We start from the raw sequence: 24,501 nt of genomic DNA, 5'->3' as shown, positions 1-24,501 counted from the left end.
CTGCCTCTCTCTCCATTACATCACAAGTCTTCATTCCATCTATTTAAATGTCATTAGCTGTAAGCTGTGGAAATACGTTTTAAGTCAAACGAATGGTTCTGAAAGTATGTGTGGATGATATCTAGGTAGAAATGCAAATGGTTTGTTAAATTTACAGGTCTTGGTTCTGATCTCAGGAGAGAAATGGATAAACTTGAACATTAAATCAAATGCGTAGGTCTTTCCACTTCCAGAACCAAAGATTATAAAGTATCTTTCTTCTGTATACCATCTGTCAATCATCTATCATCTTTTAGGCATCAGCTGTCAATCACCTACTATGTATCATCACCATATATCTTCCTGCCATCTGTCTGTTTTCTGATGACCATTCGACATTTTCATCTTTAGAATCACAATTCTTGGAAACAGCTGATAACAAATACCCGTGCCCCTCGTAGAATTGATACTGACATTGATTTATACTATACTGACACAGAAATAAAGTAGAGACATGAACGGTACCAAAAAGTTCTTAACCAGCTTGATGCTTATTCAGTGTGGCGACAGTGTATGTATAAGGGCTGTCACTTTCGTCTAGTTTCCTCACTGATCACTTTAATTGACATTTCAAGCTTTGGCAGAAGGCTGTCTGCCCAGTGAAATAATATTGCTTGCTTTTTTTTTTTTTTTCCTTCTTGTTCTTTTAATCAAACCTGTTTTGTACTAGACTAAAACCCAAAATCAATGTGTTCCTTGTCAAACGCGGGAGGGTCAATGCTGTGGTTGTTTTTGTTCCCAAGCTGTTATGTAACCTCGGGGACTTGTTTCTTTGCTTTCAGACTTGGTGCAAAACACATTAAAGCTAAACAATGGGCGGGATTCCCAGGAGCTGTCTCACAAGTGTCCTCTTAGGTTTGGGAACCTTGCATTAGTTCCATTCTTGAGTGTGTGTGTGTGTGTGTGTGTGTGTGTGTGTGTGTGTGTGTGATGTTTGGTTAGCTGGCACGATACACTTCCCCAGGGTTGTGTTTCCTTTTTCCTGAGATTTGGCTAAGGGTAAAGGGTCGGAGTCACATGGATTGAAAGCATTTGATTGATGTCCAAGTCACCGCTGTGGCTGCCTGCCGGAGCCGCCTCCCCTTGGGTTGGGGCCGCGTGAGGCCGGAGTGGCGGGTCGGGCCGGGATCCCGCTCTCCCGGGAGTGTCCTGCTCCGAGTCCCACGCCTCCCGCGCGCGTGCCACAGCCCGAGCAGCCTCCTCTGCCCACGCCCCGGCCTCGGGCCAGCATGTGAAGCTGCTGGGTCCGGCTCGGGCTCCGAGGAGGCGGCAACTTTGAGGGCGGCAGGGGCGGCAGCAGGCGCGGGGCTTAGCACTCGCCTCCAGCCCCGCGCCCGGCCGGCCACCATGAGCGACGAGAGCGCCAAGGACGCGGACAAGCAGCTTCGTCTGCGCGTGTGCGTGCTCAGTGAGCTGCAGAAGACCGAGCGCGACTACGTGGGGACCCTGGAGTTCCTGGTGTCGGTGAGTGACCGGCCCCGCGCAGGGCACTGGGTCCGGAGCATTGTCTGCGCCAGCACCCGGCACCCAGTACCGGTGGCGCGGGGAGCCCGGGGATGGGCTCGTGGCTGAACATGCAGAGTGGCCAGGGCCTTCAAGAACTCGCGTGAGAGAAGTTAACCTGCGGCCCTTCTGCCTGTCCCGTCTGCGCCCAGTTTTTTTTTTTTTTTTTTTTTTTTTTTTTTGATGCATCTCCCAGGGCTAATTTCATGGTGCCACTTTCTTCATCCCCTTTCTCTCCGTTCATATTTTGTTTAAATGCTTTGGTTTCCTGCTTAAATTTGCTACGTTCAGGTATATGCGGTGTTTAAAAAGTCCTTGAATGTGGTGTAGCCTACTCGGTGATTAGAGATCATCAGCAGAGAAGTCCCTTTAGGTGTAATCATTGAAACACAGAATTCTGAGGGTGGGGGGACGGAGGAGGAGGAGAAAGAGCAGCAGGGTCACCATCCCTGGCAGCTGTTGCATATTAAAGCCACATGTGCGAGCCCTCCCTCCCTCTCAGTCCTACAATCTCATTTCTCCTAGTTTAAATCTGCCTCCACTTGGTTCCCGGTACCCTGTGCCTACCGACCCCCTTAAGAGCTATGTCATAAAACTGGCTTTGCGTCTGACAATTTGGGATTTTTGTAGACTGGGCAGGAGCCTTTCCAGATCCCAGCTTGACTCACTGTATTTCTGTTCCAAAAGCATTTCATTCGGTTTCAGACAGGAGAGGAGAAACTGTGGGTAAATGAATTCCTGAGATGCCTCCCAAAGGCAGTATTTTCCTCGCTAACTGGGATTAAGACAGAATTTACAGTCAGTCCTGTTGCCCCTGATAACGGGAGACTGCATCCTCTCAGGAAGGGCATCACTGTGTTCCTTACCACTGCACCCCCCACTCCCCCCCCACCGAAGGGAAACGTTTCAAATACTGAACTTCCTCCTGAGATTCGTTCAGTCTGCAAAGTTTGTACTTGCAGTCACCGTGTAGAAATTCACTTGGCTGTGTCAGGGAGGAAAGAACAGTGTCTCAGGAGATGCAAAACATACAGGTTGGCTTCTCAAATTCACTTTGTGCAAGCCCTGGGGCCCACATTCTTTGAGAAGGTACACATGTTATAGAATACCCTGGTAATTGGTGATGGGTAGGGTCAGTGTATCTGATCAAGTAGCAATTACAGACAAGAGCATGTTTTTAAGGAGACTTAATGGCTTCAGATTTGACTTTCATGAAACTTCATTGGGCACTAAGTCTTTGGATCTGAAGTGTGAGTCATTTCTTAGAGGCAGTCTTTCTGAAAATAGATGAGAAGGGAGACTTCCAATGCCAAGTTGCAGAAATAGACAAGAATTCGGCCCTTTCTCAAAAGCTAACTTGTTGATCATTATTTAACCGGTCAGTTTTCACCCGGCATAGTGGTACAGGTCTTCAATCCCCAGCACTTGGGAGGCAGAGACGGCGAGCCTGGTCTACAGAGAAAGTTTCAGGAGCGACAGGACTACACATTTAAAAAAAATTATAATAAAAGAATAAATCTGCTGCCTGCTTTATATAATTGTTATGGCAGGTTGAGGTTTTGTAAGGGCTCTTGTGGTAGAATATGACAAAATATTGTCACTTGATGACTACTTTGTCAAGATGTCGCTGGCACATTTAGGAAAGCATTTAAAGGAAATAAAAAGAGAAGATGTAATTCTGTATAGATCATAGAGAGTGACCTTGCACTCCCCTTCTTGGTTTTCTGCCTGGGAAATGAAGTTGTGTGCTTCATTAGAAATACTGGAGAACATTTCTAGATAAATGGTTCCATAGAACTAATAACCAGTTTTTAATGTTCTAGTCTGGACAGTAGTTGGTTGTGGCTTGCTTCCTGTTTTCAGTCCATGACAGGGTACAGGATTGTAGACAGAGTGGATTGTGATGGGAGACACAGGGCCCTTGGAGGTATGTGTCCTGTGTGTGTGTGTGTGTGTGTGTGTGTGTGTGTGTGTGTGTGTGTATCCCTGTGGCTTAAACAGGTCCCAACTTGGTTTAATGCCTAACCTCTGCCATCCTGAAATTCTTACCAATTTTACCTTTCAACTTGGTTTTTTCAAATGGTGTTGGGTGGGGCACTAGAGCAACACCCTAGAACATGCAGGGGAGAAATGCAGCCTTGCATCTCTGTACCTTTGCTAGCCTTTGCCTCCCTGTTTTTTGAACAAGGGGGTCTCACTATTTTATTTCTCACTGGTCCTGGAAAGTTTTATGGCTGTTTCTCAGTGGGCTTGTGTTAGTGAGGCAAGGTGACCGTGTAATTTATTGTGTAAACCTGGACACTTGTCAGGGCCATGAGGACTGTCATTTCTAGTCACAGTAGGAAGCAGATGTGCACTGGAATTGTTCCTGGCAAGTTGTCAGCAGGCACAGCTGTGCCTCCTTCTGGGCTTACCAGGCAAAGACTTAGGGCTTCAAATTTTACAGAAATCAGTGGCTTTGCTATCTGTTGCCTCTTTAGGCTTGATATCCTAAAATGTGAGTTCCCTATGTGTAAGTTCAGTCATTCCTAATTTTCTCAGGCTCCTTTTTCCCTCACTAGTATATATTTAAATAAGTGAAATAAAATCCTTTCTCAAGGGCATTGTATTGAGGAGACAGAGTGTATTAGATGTAGGTATGGTCTGGCTTAGGTGAGGACTTTGTTAAGTGGGTTATTTTACTTCTGCTGATGTTACAAAGAGTTGGGGGGGGCACTCAGTAGTTAAGAGCACTGGCTGTTTTTCCAGAGGTTCTGAGTTCAATTCCCAGCACCCACATGGTGGCTCACAACCATCTGTAACCATAATCCCATGGGATTCCATGCCCCGTTCTGGTGTGCGGATTTACATGCAGACAAGATACCCATATACATTAACTATGTAAATAAATAAACCTTTAAAAAATGCAAAGAGCCAGGCAGATAGGTCATCATCAGATTTAAACATTTCATTCTCTTATTCTTCTATACTTTTTTCTGTGTTATTGGGTCTTCTGGTATGTTTTTTTTAAAATTACATTTATCTATCTGTTTTTGTGTGTATGTGTATGTTATCCATTGCTAAGCCCTCTTGTGGAGGGTCAGGGACAAGTTTGAGGGAGTCGGTTATCTTTACCTTGTGGGTTTTGTGCATCCAATTCTGCTGTCTCAAGGCATCAAGGCTTAGCAGTCCGAGCCTTTGCCTGCTGGGCTATCTCATCAGTGGCCTTATTCACGATATTCTTTATGCCCAGTTAACTTTAAGAAGCCGAGAAAAAACTTTGTAGTTCATGTACTAGCCGCCATCTTTTATATTGTGCCTTACAGTTCTCACTAAACATTTGCATTTCCTGTACCCAATCTCATCTCTTAGCTTCTTCCATTGGTATCCTCTGGAGCCCTCAGGATTAGAGGGGGGGAGGGGAAGCTCAGTTTTATGGCCCCAGACTCACTACCTTGGTTTCTCCCGGTGTTTATATTTGTATCTTTGCAAAAGCAGTTTAGAGGAGCCCTTTTTACCCAGATGACCCATTCACAAAGAACCTAGAGCATTGCTTTACTTCCTACATGAGCTTTGTCAGTTACAGAAGCTCATGGAAACAAACAGACCAAGCTAGCAAAGTAGAAAGAGAGTGCCCCTGAAAACAGTCCTTTCTAGTCCTGACTGGCTCTTCTGGGCAAACGTGTATTGATTGGACACATCGTTCCTAATCCTTCCTCCCCTAGATACCTATGTTGAAGTCTTAACCCTGTGTTACAAATCAGGTGAATTTACAGATAGCATCTGTAAAAGATGGAAATAAGTTAAAATGAGGCTGTTAGGAAGGCTCTGATCAGTGTGACCATGGGACTTAAAAGAAGTGACTTGAGCACACACAGAGATGCCAGGATGCATGTGTATGTACAGAGGCCAAGGGAGGACACGGAGAGAAGGTGGCCATTTGCCAACCAACGAGAGGTTCTGACCCAGAACTTTTTACATTCAGAAATGTGAGGCAATATTTTTTGGTTTAAGCTATCAATGTGCTATTTCGTTTGGACAGCCTCCCTGGTCCTGTGTAGCTTGGGTCCTGGATCACTGGGGACTGGGGGAATGAAGAAAGAACAACCATCCAGTGAGGCTGTGATCAGGTGGGGTTCTCTACCCACTAGTGCCCCCCCACCGCCACTGAGACCTGGAGAGGTTAGCTCTTATTAGTGGGAGGTTTCTGGAGGAGAGAAGTCTCAGTACAGACCAGGAGGAGACGCCATAATTGCTAGTCTTGCCTGTACTGATCCATCCCTTTGTGAACATTCATACTGGAACTCTAGAAAAGCTTTGCCATTTCTCTTAAGCTTGGCCACATGGACAGTGGCTCTGCCAATTTCCCATAGGCCAATTGTTCTTCGAGTCCTTGACATGGTCTTCCCATGTCAAAATACATATTCAGAGTTTCCTCTGCTCCCTGCAACAGCCTGAGAAGACAAGCGTTGTTTATGTTAGGTACTGGAGCTATAAACAGAAGTTACACATACTTTATTTGAGGAAAAAGAAAAGAAATGCACAGATGATTACAGTTGTGTGTTGGAACCCTAATATTAGAGCCATATGCTAAGTCTCATAGAGGCACCAAGGGACACACTCAGTCTGGGAGTGAGTGTGGTTTCGTGCTAGTGGTAACAGAGCTGGCCCCTGAAGGATGAGAAGAACTGTACTAGATTAGGGGGAGAACTGTTTGTCTCCCAGGAGCAGCATCGTGTTGTGGCCTTGGTGTGGCAGAACTTGGCACCCTAGCAATGCTGCAACTTTCCTGTCCCTCGAGTGAGAGAAAGCCTCGCATGCTTTTTGGGTATTGGTGGAGATGAAATAAGTTGGCCCCAGTGTGAGGAAAAGTTCCATTCTCGAGGGTTCCTGCTTTTGACTCTAGGCATCAGGGATCAGCTGTGAAGGGGACACTAGATATGCAGCCCAGTGTGAGGAAAAGTTCCATTCTCGAGGGTTCCTGCTTTTGACTCTAGGCATCAGGGATCAGCTGTGAAGGGGACACTGGATATGCAGTCCAGAGAAGGCCAAGGCACTGGGGAGGGGGGCAGGGTTTCCCTTGCAGATTTGATTCCTGCTTCGCCCAGTGTGTTCCTCTCAAAGCCTCTTAAGGAGGATCCTCCTTATCCTTGTACTCTGACACTGGTTGGGCGTTGAGCTAGGTTGGTCCTGTTTGCTGAGCCAGAGCACTGCTCAGTAACCACAGAGGGCACACAACACATCAGCATTGTCTAGGGTGCTCAAGGCAGAGAGTTGGGGGTCTCTCTGAGGTGGGTCCGCTGTCGGGGTCTGCGTACCAGCCCTGTTTGGCTCCCGAACTTTGCCACAGTTCCCCTTTGACCTCCCTGGCTGAGACTCCTAACTCACCCCTGGGACCTTGAGTACTTCTGATTCTCCTAACAGTGTGTAGGGAAGCATGGGTGGCTCTCCAACATTGACAAGTCAAAGACTATGTTTTGTGTAGAGCTTGTTCCTTTAGACTGTTGGTCTCATCTAAATGTATCGTAGCATAGTGTGATGCTATTGGTATAATATCTGTTGGGTTCAGATGTGTTTCTTAGAAAGAGAATCTGACAAACAAGGGGCTATACATTAGCAGTTTTTGTCATTGTGTTGGCCTTAGTAAGAAATATACAGAGTCTGAGGTAAAATGGAAGGAACAGAGATATTAAGAAACATACAGCAACTGCAAAACAGTAGAAAACTTGCAGATATGCCCACAAAAACCCCAAGCATTCATTAGGACAGTAGTTATGGACTCCATTCATCCCATCACTCGGGAGGCAGAGGCAGGCAGATCTCTGTGGGTTCAAGGGCAGCTTGGTCTACAGAGTGAGTTCCAGGACAGCTAGGGCTGGTACAGAGAAGGAAGTGTAGGGTGCATCATTGGCTTTGGTCATTGAAGATTGAAGCAAAGACCCCACAGGGTGAGTGTGAGGAGGTGGGAAGGGGGGATAGGGATATGGGTCAGGGTCAGGGTAAGGGTAGAAACAGGGACAGGGGTAGACATAAAGCGTCAGAAAGAAGGTGTACATGGGGATACAAGTTGTAATGGCACCTGCGGAAACGTTTCAAGGTTCTGGTGGCAAATAGGAGAGAAATGGTTAGTTCCTTTTTTGTCATGGAGCCAAAAAAATCTGTTAGTACCCACCGTAAGGGACAGAGGGCTCATTCATTCCTGCCTTCAGCGTGAGGGAATGCAGCGTGGGGAGAGCGCATGGAGCCAGCGGCATGAGGCTACTGGTTGCATTGCATTGGCAGTCTGAAAGCAGAGGACAGGAAGAGGAATGACAAAGCTCCAAGGCATGTCCCAGGCATCCATTTCCTTCTCTGCGGCTCCTGAAGGTTCCACAGCCGTCTAATGAAGTGCCACCAGCTGGGGACCAAGTGTTCAGATTCCTGAGCCTGTGGAGGTTTGCACTCAAAGCACAGTGGTGCTGTAAGACGATTTGGTCCAGAGATGTTTAAGGAAGTTGAATGAAGGAGAAGGAAGCCAACAAACAAAGATATCTGCAGGAGAGCCATGGCGAGGGCCTCTGCAGCATTGGAAGATGAAGCTGACATTTAACAAAATATTAGAAGCCTTCCTGCCACAGACCATACCTATTTTAAATGCTCACAATGAGTAGGCTGTCTCTTGAGTGTGTAATAATTTTCTCTGTCTACAGCTGGAGTTGAGCAGCCTGAGTTAGCATCAGAGGCCTGGCTGATACACAGCACTATGGAGTGCATGCCCAGAGCAGGGCCCAGGGAGTCCAATGACCAGGATGTAAATCCTGGTATAGAAACTTAACAAACCATGTCCTGATATGGCTGGGGCCTTCTAGGAGGCTAGAGGATGGCTTGTTCTAGGAAGGAATTGGAAGAAGGAAGTTAGTGGAGGTTGAGGGTGGGGTGGGTGGCTGTGGCAGTGGGTGGATGGGGGGGCAGTGGTGGGCATTGAAGGTTTCTATCTGGTAGTCTCTCTTCCCTGTGAAGTTAACACTGGTTTTCTGTTTGTCTCTGTTTGGGTTGTTGGCTCTCTTGCTGGGAGTGAGTTGCCCTGGAGAGAACAGTAAGTAAAGATTCTGAACATGGACATTCAGGAGTAGGAAAGCAAACTCAACTTGGCCATTTGAGCTTGGGTATATATGACTGTCTGTAGAGTTGTCCCTTCACATGTGACTTTAAAAAAAATGCAACATGTGGGCATTAGAAGTCAAAGGAAAGAACTTAGCCTTTCTGAGTAATGAGGTGTATTGTGACTAGGTTGAACGTTTGGAACGAATGATAATCATTTTATGGTTTTTGTTTTTCTTTTTGAACCTTAGTAGAGATCGAATGGGACTTCTGTTTTGTATCTGTTGGATAATTCTAGATACCATATGAAGAGCAACATTTGTGCTTTTGAGATGGTACAAGTGTGAGAACTGAGTTTGAGTCTTCAGAGCCAGATAATGAAGGTGAATCCAGCCCCAGAGCTCCCCTGCGGAGATGGGACCACGACACAGGAGAAGCCCCAGAAACTCGACGGCCAGCTAGCCTGGTTTATGCAGTGAGAGCTAGCAAAGAAAACTATTCTCAAACAAGATGGAAGGAGAGGACCGGTACCCATGGATGACCTATGACGTCCACACATAAGCCCTAGCACATATTTGCCCACCTCTGCACACATGAACATGTGTACACACGCTGTGGTGATTTAAATGAGAACGACCTCCGTAGACTCTTATGTTTAAATGTGTGGTCCCTAGATGGTGTTTGGCTGCTTGGGAAGGATCAGAAGGTGTAGTGTTGTTGGAGAAGGTGCGTTGCTGGTCTTGGGCTTTGACACTTCAAAAGCTCCCGCCATTCCCAATTAGCTGTTTTTTCTCTGCTTCATGCTCGTGGACCCAATGTAAGCTCTCAGCGACTGCTCTGGCATGCCATGCCATGCCTGCCTGCCTCCCTGCTGCCATGCTCCCTGTCATGGTGATCATGGACTATAATGCAATGGAACCATGAGGCCCAATAGATGTGTTCTTTTATAAGTTGCCTTGGCCATGGTATCTTTTCATGCCAACAGAAATCTAACACACACACACAGACACACAGACACACACACACACACACACACACACACAAAATATATGTACATACAATTTTTTTTTTCCAAATGAGTGATCTCACAACTAGTGTGATTACATTGTTTTTCAGTACTTTCTACCTTGTGCATGGTTCTTTAACCATATACTTAGTATTAATAGCAAGTAAAATCATGCGTCTGTGTTTTGACATAAAACTTGTTATGGTGGGCATCAGATCTTACATTTATTATGTGTTAAATTTTGATAATAGATGGATTTTTATTATTTCCCAAGAGGTTTACTGATTCACAAAAATTTCTATGGAACTAGAACTGTATGTGCTGTATGAAAATTGCTATCTCTGAATGATAACGTCATGCTAATCCCAGGAAAATAGCGTCAGGAGTGTTTTTACTGCGTCACAGTGCTGGCAATCCACGTTTACCGGCACTGAGCCTCACACTTGAATCCTGAGACGCCTAATTGGACGGCCTTTCCTTACTCCCCTCTCAGTCCTGTGGACAGTTTCTACCCAGCAGTTCAGTGGCGGGGATGCTAGGAAAACTGACTTCCTTGGGTAAGTTTGTCGTTTCTCCTCTCTCACCCATGGAGCTCATCGTAGTGCACAAAAGGGGTCCGTTTTGAAGGAGAATGTCTTATGCCAAGGACATTGTGTTTCCTCATTAATGGGAAATGCATAGTTTCCATGAAAAGGCAATCCCTTCATTTGAAAAGGTTCAGTTGTACAATACTTATGAGAGGATTCCAGCGGGGTTAAATTTAGAATATGGATATAAAATATTCTCTGGGTTTATAGCAGAAGTTTATGGACATAGAATGCTGATGACATGCATTTTTATTCTTTATCAACGTTATCTCCCCGAGTCCAGCGGGGTCCAGGATCTGGCTTAGCTGCCAATGTGGCTGTTTGAGTTATCTCTGTAAGTTGTCTTCTTGCCAGAACCAGAGGCTTTGTAGATGGCGACACATTTTCAGAGATTGTGCAAGAAATGTTGACGTTTCCTTTAATGCCTTGCGATGCTTCAAGTTGGCTGTGTTTCCATGCTTCCTTGGAATTTCAGCTCTTTCTTAGTTGTGGCTGTTGCCCCAAAGAAGGGGTTCTTGAGATTCCTGAAATGATGCCTCCTCTTGAATCACAAAGCGGAGGCCCATGGAAAGGCGGTATCATACTACATCACTTTACCCACGTTCTAAGGCTATTGTATGCATTCACCATCGCCCCAGATGTCAATTCTGAGGGTGAGGAGGGCCTTCATTTTGTGTATGACCTTAATGTATGTTTATATATTTTGTAGCAACCTATCTATTTTTGTGCTTTCACACAGTTTATTTTGATTATATAGACACAGGTCCATCCATTTTCTTGTACCTCTTACTAACAAAATCCCTGGAAAAGCCTTCCAACTACCTAAACACTCATCACTGTTTTCTTCTACAGTGATGAATACTTTTTACCACTTTGTAAGACTTAAACATCCATAGGCCATACCTCATTTTGCAGATTCCCTTGTAGATAAGGTGAGGGATAGTTTTAGTTTGTGTCAGGGAAAGGTGAACAGAGAACAGGTAGCTTCTCTATATATAATGATATGTGGGGAATCGTCTTTTTTACCTTTTCTTTCTACTTTTTTGTTGGCTGGTATGAGGATGGCATGGCAGCCATCAATCACGGCAGCTACTTTGGACCAGGAGATGTAAGACACATGTTGGGAATGACAGAGCAAGAACATGGAAGATGCCCATTTCAGGGCAGGCTCACCTGTGTCCAGAGAAATGCTTCAGCATGACGTTAAACTGCTGAGAAATCGTCACACATTGATTCTGAGTTTTCAGTGAGTTATTCGCATCATCAGTGAACTGGCCAACTTAATGTATTTTCCAATCCTTTTCAAATTTTAAAAATTCTATCAAGCAGTACATGCTCACTGAACCCTTCCCTCCCCCTCCTTCTCCCAGCCCCTCCCCTCTCTCCAGATCCACTCCTCCTCTTAGAAAAGAGCCCACCTCCCAGTGATACCAACTGAACGTGGCAAAACTGAATGTTTCTATCATAATATTTTTAGTTTATTTTTAACTTCACCAATCTTACTTAGTTCAGCCTTGCTTTCCATGGATCATACCCAAACTGAATGTTTAAATGTTTTTCCACAGATGTACTTTAGGGGTTTTCTTCAGAAAAAGAATAGTGCTTGATTATTTTTTAAAAGTCTGTATGTACACATTCTTTTTCTCAGACTACCAGGATGTTGTGTTTATTGTGTGGATTTGTAAGGATATTTTTTCAGCTGCTCTGATGCAGACCAAATAACATCAGGTTAAGCAATGTGAGGCTGTTGGTGAATGGAAAAGCCATATGTAGTCACCATGACTTTTTCTGCATCCTCCTTTTGGATGTAGTTAATATTTTGACACCCTTGCCTAATGGCGGTCCAGGAGCATCAGATGCTCAGCTTTATCAAGTTACTCAGAGATCTTGGTTCCGTCCGTCTACTGCTCTGTTAGTCACCAAGGACATCTGCGTGGGGAGTGAACCTAGCTCTCTGTTCACACAGTCTCTCCAGGTGGTTTCTGATAGGTTTCTGTGCCTTGATAATAGCCGGATCAAGCTCAATTAAGAGTAAAGGAACTGGTTTGTTTGAGAAATGCACTCCCACGGGAGTCTTTTAGCCCCCAGAGATGAGGCAGGGAAGGCAGTAAGAGAAATCACATGGCCATAAAGAAGGGGCCTTAAATGCCCTGTAGGTGAGCGGCGGTGATATGCCCTCCACAAGCTGGGTTTGTGCCCAATCATAAGTTTTGGATGGAGACCTGAGGAGCTGGCAGCCTCATGGTGGAACTAGATTTTTGGTGGTCTTTCTAGGAGGGCGGGGCTTGGAGAGGGAGGAGTGGGGATGAGATGGATATTCCCCCTGAGTAGTTCCACTGTAAGGTAACGATGGGGAAGCAGGGCACTGAAGTTTGGATTTTGGTGTTGTTTGCACTGTTGGAAGTCATCTTATTTGCCAGGATTCCCTTTCGTTCTGACCCTCAGGGGATGGAAGGTGGGAGACAAAGTGGAGGGCACATACATCCTGTACGGATGTGACCCAGAAATTACACATGTCAACTTGACTGTCATCTTTGTGGCCAGATGTCTTTGTAAGGTGACCAAGGCAGCTATAAAGAAAACAGAAAAATGTGCTGATTAGTCAGACAGCTGTGTACCCTGCTAGAGTCTGGGAGACTCTGCACCAGAGAGGGAGAGAGAGAGAGAGAGAGAGAGAGAGAGAGAGAGAGGGGAGCATTTGGTGCTCACTGGCAATGTAGTCTCATACTCTCAGAAAATGATTAATTTTAATCTTGGATCCCTACCCTCTTAACAATTCACTTGAAAATATAATCATTTCTCTCCCATCTTCCACCCACATAGACGTGCGTGTACCGGTCTCTTACATAAGAAGGGTACCTCCTTTTAGTCTGCATCAGTTTGCATTATGTGCTGGCCAGTGTTGATTATCAACATGATGCACATGGGGAGAGGGAACCAGTATGAGGAACTGACCTGTGGGCATGTCTGGGGCATTTTCATGATTGCTAATTAATATAGGAAGACCAAGCCCTGGGCAGTTTGGCCCAGGCTCTAATAAAAAGCAAGCTGAGCCAAGCAGAAGGAGAGAACCTGTTAGAAATATTGCTCCCTGGTTTCTGCTTTCAGCTCCTGCTTTGGGTTCTTTATGGATTGGAACCCATAAGCCATATTCATTCTTGGTCAAGGCATTTATCATAGCAACACAAACCAACTAGAGGCTTTCATGGGTTTGGAGATTTTATGTAATTCTTAAAGTGTTCTGGTATCTCCAGAGAATATGTCCTAGGATAGTCATGATCAGGTATGTTGTGTTTGTTGTGTTAACCCTGTGTAGGCCTGTATTGCAACACACATCCTGCATAAATGCTAATAATTATCGACGGAAGTCCATGTAGGCGCAAAGGAAAGAACTATTTAAAACTTCACAGTACATTTTTAGAGCATAGGAATCCAAGACTTAACATCGAAGAATTTTTAGGGGCCAAAAGAGAATTCCAAATAGATCTTCTCTGTGGCTGTTCCTGAAGGCGTTGCCCATGATCTCCAGGTTTTTATTTGTGGGAAAGGTGTGATTAGCATGAGGAAAACCAAGACAGATGTCGGCATGTGGACAGAACTTGTTGGCTTGGGAAGTTCAGAGATGATAGAAATAGGAAGGAACAGAGGTTCATCCCAGGCAAACCCGCAGGAGCAAGAGAGTGGAAGCAGCTGCTGGCTGGCCTGAGACTGTCCAGGCCAGCCACCCAGTCATGACCCAGGAGTCAGCATGTGCCTCCCTCTTGGGAGTTAGAAGACTCAGTGAACCTTTTAAAAATAGATGACCTTGATTCTCCTGTTGAATGTCTCTTAATATGCATCATTAAGGTTAGTGATTTCCGTTTAATTCTTCTGGGGTCGATTTTGGATCTCTGTGTACTTAGTGTTTCCTGATGGGGTTTAGTCTTTGGTTAGGTTTAAATATAGCTCATGTGTTTAGCCTACATATAATTAAGTCATAAAGTAAAATTAGGATGCATACTCCCTCGAGCCCAAACGTGTGCCCATTGTCTACATTTGGTGGATATTGCGCTCACTGCTTTAGCAGAAATCAAAAGGGCAATTTAAACACAGGTAAGTCCATTGTTAAAGGACCATCATGCCTGAACGTTCTCTCTTCTAGGTGGGTCTTCATCTGTTGAAAGGCTGTACAAGGGAGGAGTAACTGGCTTTGTAGCCATGGAAGGAAGCTTGATAAGCAGGTCAGCTAAGGACATTTCTTTAGGTTCTAGTCAAAAGTAGCATGCTAGTATGCTCAGAATGTCTGGAAGGTGGCATAGAATGGGTGAACATAGCTTCTAATTGTAACAGGAGCCTCAACTGAGGCTTCCTCTGTATGTGAACAGGGTCTGTATGGTGAAATGAAAATATCTGGAGGGTTATGTATGTATGTATGTCAGAATGCTCATGCCATGGGATATATGTGTAGGTCAAAGGATAGCATTGGGGGGGAGGTTCTCTCCTTCTACCTAGCTTGTGCTTGGTGACAAGGACCATCTCATCAACTCAGTGTACTGAACATCTTTGAAGGTAGTAGATTGTCCTAGTTACATTATGACTGTTGTGAAAAAACAAAAACAAAAATAAAAAAAACCATGACCAAGACAACTTATAAAAGAAAACATTTAATTGGGTGAGGACTTATAGTTTCAGAGGGTGAGTTCATGCTACATCATGACAGACAGGTAGGCAGACAGGACACTGGAGTGGTAGCTGAGAGTCTTATCCCCAAGTTACAGGTAGAGAGGGCTTTTGAAACCTCAAAGCCCACCCTTAGTGACACGCCTCCATCAACAAGGCCACACCTCCTCTAACAAGGCCACACCCTCCAGTCATTCCTAAGCAGTCCACTAGTTGGGAACCTGACATTAATAACTATATGGGCCTATGGGATCATCTCATTCAAATTTCCCACATAGAGATTTAGGAGTCTTTTAAATGGTGCTAGAAGTAGATCCCCGCCAGGCAAGAGCTCTGTCCCTTAGCCATGGGATTTAAGGCTTTTGAATTTTAGGTTGTTCATGGGGTTGGTGCAGGTGTAAGGGACACGGTCATTGGGACAGGAAACATTTCAGAATTTAGTACTTCAATGCTTAAACTCAGTTTAGAACATGCATTTATGTAGTTGGGTATTTGTGTGAGATTAAGGTTTCCTGGCATTTGTAGAAATTTAAGCCAATCTTTACTGAGAGATGTAGAAAGTTGGCTAGTATATATGTTTGTTTTTTCTTCAAAAAAAAAAAAAAAAAAAAAAGCCTGCTTACTGGATTTAAAGAAAAACATGCATGCCTACTTCCTGTTTTGTAATCTATATCTTCCCTACAATAATTTTAAAAATAAACAATATTGAACTTCAAAATTCTGTTAGAAAAGTCACAAAATGTAACAAGAGTAAATTTTTTGTTGTTGTTGCTGTTATTGTTCTTGTCAAACCAATTCTATTGGATTATGGGAGGAAAAGAAATCTTAGTTTTAGTAATTCATGGTTTATAGTTAAGGCAACTGATATGTCACTAATATGTTCATAGTATGACTTCCTTGTTTTAAGAACTGTTTTTAAAATCATAGGTCCTATTTTCCTTTTCTTTCTTCTTCTTCCTTTCCTTCTTTCTTTCTTAAAAATAGATTAATCAACATAGCTCCAGCCAGCCTTAAACACATTTTGGAGCTGGAGAGATGTTGCCACAGTTAAGGGCACGAGTATTCTTCCAGAGAACTGGGATTTTGTTTTACAGCCCCAACACGGAGGCTCACGTCTGTCTGTAACTCCAGTTCTTGGCCTTGTCCAGTCTCTGTCAGCAGGGCAAGGGTGTGGTGCACAGATAAAACACCCATGCACATAAAATGATGAAACAGTAAATCTCAAGACACAAAGTCCTCAATCACTCATGATTTTCATGCTGCAGCCTCCCAAGTGCTGGGATTACAGGTTTGGCCTATATCACCTAGCTGAGTCCTGATTCTTAATGTTCTAGAACGTATTCATTGAGCACATCAATACTACAGTTATTGCTGTAGACGTGAACATAAGATTGTCAAGAAGTAAAAGTTTTCCCTTTACTCATTACTTTGTATACTAGCCAAAAATATTAACTATAATGGAGCGCTGGTCTATTTCCGGAGATGCAAGATGAGTAAGTAATATATGTGGTGTGTTTAGATAGGCTAAGTGCCCGCAAGAGTACATGGAAGCAGAGAAAAGCAATAGAGATGTGTGTGAGTGTATGTGTGGGAATGAGTGTGTGTGAGTGTTGTGTGTGTGTGAGTGTGTGTATATGAGTGTGTGTATGTATGAGTGTGTGAGTATGTGTGTGTGAGTGTGTGTGTGTGAGTGTGTGAGTGTGTGTATATGAGTGTGTATGTAAGTGTGTGTGTAAGAGTGTATGTGAGTGGGTGTGAGTGTGTATATGTAAGTGTGTGCATGTGTGTATGTTTTATGTAAGAAGGTACACATTGACTCTTTTCTGTCAATTTCTATAAATATCTGAGAGTAACTTTTCTTTCGCCTGTTAACTGTAACAGGCAGTAATCTTGAGGATGCTACTTGAGCCTCTCAGTATGATATGAGGCAGAGGCAGGTACATGATATACAGTTAATAGGTCTGTCTAGGAAAAGCCTGTTTCCTCTGAGCTTTAGGGATGCATGAGGTTAATTCATTAACTGTTTTTTGGCAATAGATTGACTTCAGTGTAACAGGCAGATACGTAGTTTTTGGAGTTGCAAACTATAAATATGTATCTTTACTTTGCTATATGTGTATACCATCAAGGAGCATTTTTGTTTGTTTGTTTGTTTGTTTGTTTAACACAGGGTCTGGTTATGTAGCCTTGTCTGGCTTGAAACTCACTATGTAGACCAGGCTGGCCTTGAACTCATAGAGATCTGCTTGCCTCTGCCTCTCTGCCTCCTGAGTCTGGGGCATGTGCTCCACCACTCCTGGCAAGGACCCTATTTTGTGAATGGTTTTGCTTGTCCGTTTTCCTACCCTAGCAGCTCAGTGTCTAGTGGGGCCCGAAGCCACTGTTCAAATCCCCAGTGGGTGGTTATATCTTCACACATGCTTGGTTAGTTGACAGGCTTGAGGGGAAGGGTAGTCTGCAGCAAAGCAGGGATCTCAGCCTTGAATATATGGGATGAGGGTGGAGGCTGGTCTTGAACTAGCAGCAGAACCAGAAGGCACTTTTATGACCATTACATGGGATCGCTCCCGACACCGAGTCCAAAACCAATATGTGAAATTCTTTCACTCCTTTTTCCTAGTTGGGGATTTTCCCTGATGGGGAAGAGAAAGGGAGTGTTGGCAAGCCCTGACCCATAGTGTAGTCTGCTGATGGCCCTATGGAAGCCACTCCCTTGGGATGATAGGCAGAGCTGTACGGCAGCCATTAGGGTCCTATAAAGTGTCACTAGGATCAGCTGCCGAGGGCTGAGCAGAGGGAAAGGCCACTTAGGTAATGTGGAAAGCATCCCCTTTCTTCTCATCGTCCTGGGACTTGATTCCTGCTTAGTGCTCAGAGTTTGGAAGCCTGGGTGCTGGAGCTGAAGTGCTTACGGGGTGAGCTCTGGAAATGTCTTTGTCGAGCTCCGTGCAGTTCGCACAAAGGGATGGAAATAGGTTTATTAAAATTATCATTACCAACTTGAGAATAGGAATTGGTGAATGATTATACTGATAACGGGTTTTAAATGTTTCACCGGAGGGAAGGGATTTTGCTGTCTGAGGTTTTTTGATAAGGCTTTGTGCCTTCCTCTCCAGTTTTTTTTCTCTGAGGAGACTTTTCTAATGGCTCATACATCATGCAAGTTAAAAGGAAGTGCAAACACAATTAGCCCAGAAAGTCGCAGTCCTTTCCAGACCCTTCTCTTTTGTGCTATTTATGACTAGTCTGCCTGATTGTTCCAGAGTAAGGAAAAACTTGGGTTTCTTATCTACACTTTATCAGGGAAACCGATTTGACTGTATGTGAACCTGATAACATGGGGGCTACAAGTCAGCCTGACTGCCAACAGCCAGTGTGCCAAACTCAACCCAGATGGCAAGCTAGTATATGCTGGTGGGCTTTAAAGGCGGTATTTGCCTACTGAAACACTGGCTGCTCGGAAATCTCAAACACAGCATCACTTGGTTCTTTAAGAAAATGTCGAATCCCACGTGTAGCTCTGTGATGGAGGGTTCCCGATCGTCTGCTTTGCTCCTCTCTCTTTCCCTCATGCTCATCTGGGCCGTTTGGACTGTGATGGTATTGGGGTCACTCTTGCCAAAGGCTGGGATCCTGAGTGCTAACAAGCCATTGGCACTCAGGGATGAACACACAGAGGGTGTGGCCAGCGTTCTCACCGGGAAGATAGATTGTGCTGAGGGTTTGGTTTAAGTATTAGATTCTAAAACAATGTGTTCTGGACTGGGAGTCTTGAAAGGAACAGGAGTTGGTGGTTAACTTAGTTGAGGTCTGTGGTCTAGGACTGAGCAGACAAAGCATCAGATTTGTAGGAACTTTGCCACCTTTTAGAGATAGCATAAGTACTTCCTTTTGCCCCGCCCTTGGAGGCCTATTCTGACTTGCTTACCACCTCCTTGCTTATCTCCTCCCCCAAACCCCCCCCCCTTTTTCCTTTGTGGAGCACGGCCAGACGCCATTTTCCTGGACTACCTGGGTAGCTTGGAGTTGGACTTTAGGCTTTGTGATAAGTCAAGGGCAGACTGTCTCCTGAAGATAAGGCTCAGCATTAATAACTGCAACCCACGTGGAGATGCGTTTTGACTGCTTCTGTTAAACTTACTTTTGAGGCAGAGTAAAGTAATTATTTGAACCGTCTGCTTCTAGTTACTTTTCCTAGGCCATTTTTCACCCAGGAAGGCTTATTAATGTTTTATGATTATTGAGTAATTTAGAGGAATATTTACCACCCACAGGGACCTCCCTTAATAAATCAAATCTGGTCCCATCTGGAGATGAGGCCATTAAGTAAGGCTTGGGAAGCCGACAGTTTGCTTGAAGGCTGTTGATTATTTTGGTCAGCAGGTCTGTTTGACCCACTGTGTATGTTTGGGAAGGTTCTTCCTCCAGCTCATGCGTGTATCTGGGTGTGCACAAGGGAAGTAGGCTCCAAACAAAAGGAACTCACAGAGAATCTCTTGCCTGTGCCTTGAGCCAAGTTCTAGTCATACTCTGTGATTAAAATCTCTTGTCAGTTGATTTGTTCACATTTCAGCACATTGAATATTTGCTTCTTTGATTAGCTATATTGTTGCTAGGATTTATCTAGTCATTCTGAAAATATGGAATACAAGAACATGAGGGAAATCAATTATCCTCATTTTAGAAGATCAAAGTTCAAAATGGGCTGCCTTACTAATTAACCTGATGGGTAGATTTGAGTAACAGTTGCTGCCCTTGAGGTTAATGCTTGTTTCCCGAAGCCTCTAAATTTCATGGAAAGCATTCTTAGACACATATGCAGTTTAGTCATCAAATTTCCACCCCACATCCCAAACCAGAAATGAATAGAAAACCCCAAGCTCCAAACCTCAAAAGAAAGCTTTTCCAATTCATAGAAAGAAATACTGTGATGACCATCAGCCTTTCACCAATGTGGGATTCATTATCCTAGCAAAAATAACAATACCCCTAATCTACTGTCGTGGCTCTGGTGGAACCAATTTACACATAAAGGCTGATATTTTGCTCCGCAGTTCTCAGCCCCACCCACCTCCTACAGAGATGGGGCTGGGCTACTAGTTTGAGAAAACCTACCCAACATTCTTGGAGCTTGAGCTCTCACAGTAATACCACCAACTTTTGTTGTAACGGGGCTGGCAGAAATGGAGATTTTCTGAAGAGATAGGAGTCTGTCTCTCAGTGTGGGGGTTCCCCCAGGCATCTCATGCTGGGGGGTGGGGGGGGGGGGTAAAAGGCCTCAGCCAGAAGGGGAACTCCTCTCTAGGAAAGTCATTTCCCAGGGTTCTAACAACTCCTCAGGCCACTGTAAACCCAGAGAGTGGAGGGGCAGTGGTGGGCGGAACCACACTTTGACTTGTACTGCTTAGCAGCATAATTTTTGCCCCTCTATTTAAATTTAAACGCAGTTTAGAACCCCAAAGTCAGTCTTCGGGAGCTCTCTGGATCTCTTTGTTTCCTTTCCCAATTCAGCCACAATGAATGCATCTCCTTTCCCCTGCTTTTCACTTTAGTTTCGATCTTTTAGTTGACTTTCTGAAGACAGCTGGCCAAGCCTAACTTAGGGCACAGGTTGTGACCCCCGAGTTTGATAACACTGGCTTCTTGGTCCAAATGTACATTTTGACTTAGGAGTAAGCCATGTGAAATAAATCATTCCCCGGGATTGTTGGAATCCTGCTGCAATTATACGTAGCTGCCAGGGTGTTCAGATAGAAAGGGTGCTGGATATCACCTGTGGGCACAGATGGGCTGACACTCTTTGAAGAAGCTATCTTGCAATTACTCTTATCTTCACTCACCCATTGCAACCTTCACTAACAAAGTAAAGCCTACGATTTTTGAGGAGATTGTACTTTTGGTATTAAATAACAAAAGCAACTGAACCAAACCAAAAAAGCCCTCCCTCAAACAAAGAAAAAACACCCAAACCTCCCACAACCCTCACCATATTCTAGAGGTAAATTTGAATGACTCTGGCCTGGGAATATAGATTTAGGATACCCGCAAATTCCATGTTCCAACTTGAAAGAAGTTTAATAGTTTTGCAGAACAAAGAAAGTTAACGTCAAATTTTCCTATATATGATTTTATTGAAATTTAAGGTGCATTTTGAAGTTCATTGGTGGATCCGCCAAAGGGGGGCTTAAATCAAAATGGGGAAACTTCCATACAGGTCTCAGGTGCTGTCTGACACGTTCTTAGCTTTTGGGTTGGTGGAAGCTAGTGGTCTGTTAAGATAATAGATTTCTATGCTTACATTTTTTTTTTGAGATTATAATTTAAGTATTTCTCCCTTCTTGTCCTCCCTCCAAACTTCCCATATACCCCTTCCTGCTCCCCTTACAATTCACAGCTTCTTTTTGCACTAATTACCAGTCCGTGCGTAGATATATTTAATTTACTAGTTACAGCTTGTTAGCTCTGATACACAAGTGGGCAAGCAATGACTGTTTAGGGGGCCTCAAGCTAGCCAGAGGTGAGGTGATTAGGCTCTGGACCAGCAATATTCCACCCCCTCCATATCACTGCAGTTCTGATCTATCAATGGGTCTTTTTGGATACAGCTTCTTTCCGGGCCTCATCTGAAGGGTTTGTTATTATAGTGCTTTGATTACAATAGCCTGGTTGAAGACTGGTAGAGGAGAACAATGACTACCTAACCTATCCTGGGACTAGACTGTGGACCACAAGGGATGCTGAATGAAGTAAGGTTTTGGACCTTACTGAGCCTTTTGGTAGTGAGGCTTTCTGGAACAAGGTCTAGAATGGCTCTGTTGGCCCCAGTTGGGAAGTGAGAAAGGTAGCCCATTGAGGCTTTGTACAAGTCAGCCGGACTCACCCATCCAGGGACAGGAAGAGGTGTGGGCCTTTATGGATCTTTCCCATGAGAATTGAGAGAGAGGGATAATAGATATTTAAATTATTAAATTATTTTACTTGACACAGTTGTTCATATTCATGGAACATCTTGTGATATTTTGATACATATACATCTGTAGTGGCCAAATCAAGATAATTGTCACCTCACAAGTTTATCAGTTTGTTATGATATCATATTCAGGATCTCTTTCTCTAGCTGTTTGAAATATTCAACAGATTTTTGTTAACCTTGTACACTTTATTTTACAGTAGGACACTAGGACATAGTCCTCCTATGAAACTTATCTTTTATCCATTAACTCTTATTTTTATGGCCTTTTTAAATAAATAAGTATATGTATGTATGTATATATACATATATATCTATACACACACACACACACACAAATGAGAAAATTCGGTTGTTTCAAAATAACCCCAGATGATTTTAATTTGTAGGTAGTGTTGTGAGATACAGAGGAGGAATGGCACAGAATTCACATCTGTGTCAATGAAGAATGAAGCAGACCAGGATCCCCATGGCTTCGAAAGCTGCTCAGATGGTTCTGCCTGCATCCCTGCTTCCTTGAAAAGGCATAGGGCTCTTTGATGGCAAAGAGTAAGATGGAGCTTAGAATTGGGGTATGTTTATGGAATACTTTAAACATAACCACTAGCCAGGAAGAGAGTTGCTGTTGGCCAGCCAGAATAACCAGAGATGGAGCAAAGTCACCCCAGTCAGGCCAGGGAGCCCTCCCTTGCAGCGGAAAATGCTGACCAGCTTTGTCATCCTCTCCTTCCCTAGAGCAGCCCAGTTCCACAGATACACAAATCTATGAAAGAGGGTCTTTTCTCCTTTAATCAACCTCTCTCTCTCTCTATCTCTGTGTGTGTGTGTGTGTGTGTGTGTGCGTGCACGTGTGTGCATGTGTGTGTGTGTGTGTGTGTGTGTGTGTGTGTGTTTGCCTTCACATGTGCATGTAGAAGCCAGAGGTTCACTTCGACTGTCTTTCTCTGTTGCTTTCTCCTTTGTGTTTGAAGACAGGCTCTCTCACTGAATCTAGAGCTGCCATTTAACCATGTTTGGCTAGACTGGCCACTGATCCCATGAGTTCTGCCCATCTCTGCCCTTGGTGGTGGGATTACAGATATGTATTGCCATGCCTTGCTTTTTATGTGAGTTCTGGCCTTCCAAACTGGGGTAGCCATGTTTGAGAAGCAAACGAGCTGTCTCCCCAGCCCTAGGTGTCCTTCTTAAGGAAAAGCATGGCGCCTGGGACGGTAAAATGTGACTTCTAGTTCTGCCAGTACTTCCCAGGGAAGGAGAGAGAGTATGGTATGCAGCTTCTTGTGCTGTAGGAACTAACTTTCCAATAGTTAAAGAAATAAATGGGGACTCAAAGACAGCATACATCTGTTCTTGCTCTAAAGCTTGCCTCAGTGTGGCCGAGAAGCGATGGAGACAGACATGAAGGGCGTGCGACAAACTAATGTATTCTCATTAGTAGTGATTGTGGAGAAAATCCAGGTGGGTGGTGCACTCAGCGAGCGTCCAAGGCAAGAGACAAAGAAGAAAGCCAATAACCTTTGCTCTCCTCACATTCTCTTCCAAGTTCCAAGTTTCAGCCTGTTACTCTTCAAAAAAAAAAAAAAAAAATAGCACAATAGCGCTTGACTTGACTTGCCAACATCAGCAGGGGCCTTAAGGTTATTAAACGTTACCCAATCCTTATTGATTTGGCCCTAATGAATGACTGACTGACTGACTGTATGGCCTCAGTCTCTTCCTTCAGGACAAGACCCCTGCAGCTCTTGTCCTGCAGGTTCTCTACCTTTAGTTTCCACTCAGGCAGATCCTCTCATGCTGGGTAGTGTTGGGGAGCCCTGGAAGTCGGTCTTCTACCTACACTGACTTGGTAGCCATCTTGAGATTCCCTCTGGTCTGTTAGCCTCTCCCCTGGAAGCTTAATGGGTAGTTTAGACTTCCCAAGGTCAAGACTAACTCAGGACTTTCCTCCCCCATCCTGCTTTGCTCCTGCCAAGCCACTTCTGACATCTTGCCTCAGCTGGCCAGTAAGCGCTTGATCTTTTTCTCATTTCTCGTATCTAACACTAACAAGTGCATCTAGCTGTACCATTAAAAACTACCCACACTTTTACCGCTTTCACCATTTCTATCCATGGTTATTCATTCAGTTGCATAGAAAAAAATATTTTGAGGGTTTCAGGCTGTCATATAACTAACTCACTGCAGAGCTCAGACTAGCCTCTAACTCACAGCCACCTGGTTTCTTGTCTCCTTTCTCACATTCTTGTTGCTACAGTTTTGGGTAGCTGCTTGAATATCTTCTTTTCAGACCATTTCAGGTTCCCAGTACAGTTGTCCCTTGGCATGCATAGGGAATTGGCTTCAGGATCTCCCACAGATGCGGAATCCAGATGTGCAAGTCTCCTAACACAGCAACACATTTGCACATAGCTTAAGTACATCTTCCAACATACTTTCAGTCAAATCTGGGCTCCTTTAATGCTCAGCACAGTGAAAATGCTGTGTAAATGCCCTTATACTGTGTCACTTAGGGAATGACGAAAATAGTCTGTGTGTGTTCTGTCCAGATGTATGCATTCTTTTGAGTGTTTTAACTGTGCCGTTGGTTGAATCAGCACGCAGAACCCTTGGATGGGGAGGACTGACTAGTCTCAGTTCTGCACAGTAAAAGCCAGCATCCTTCTGGTGAACCGTGAGGC

The 24,501-nt window shown here is 44.3% G+C and overlaps 1 protein-coding gene across 1 annotated transcript in view; it reads left to right on the top strand.

Moving 5' to 3' along the window:
* Positions 1–976: 976 nt before the first annotated feature.
* The window catches only part of Prex2 (phosphatidylinositol-3,4,5-trisphosphate dependent Rac exchange factor 2), a 232,248-nt gene continuing 208,723 nt past the window's right edge, over positions 977–24,501 (top strand). The window contains exon 1 of the mRNA XM_051197040.1: positions 977–1,503. Coding sequence (XP_051052997.1) covers positions 1,387–1,503 — 117 coding nt within the window. The 5' untranslated portion in view covers positions 977–1,386. The remainder of the gene's footprint in view (positions 1,504–24,501) is intronic.

Source organism: Phodopus roborovskii, unplaced genomic scaffold (assembly GCF_943737965.1).
Source record: "Phodopus roborovskii unplaced genomic scaffold, PHOROB, whole genome shotgun sequence".
NCBI lineage: Eukaryota > Metazoa > Chordata > Mammalia > Rodentia > Cricetidae > Phodopus > Phodopus roborovskii.
Note: the sequence above shows the minus strand (reverse complement) of the source record. Positions and strands in the feature narration are given on the sequence as shown.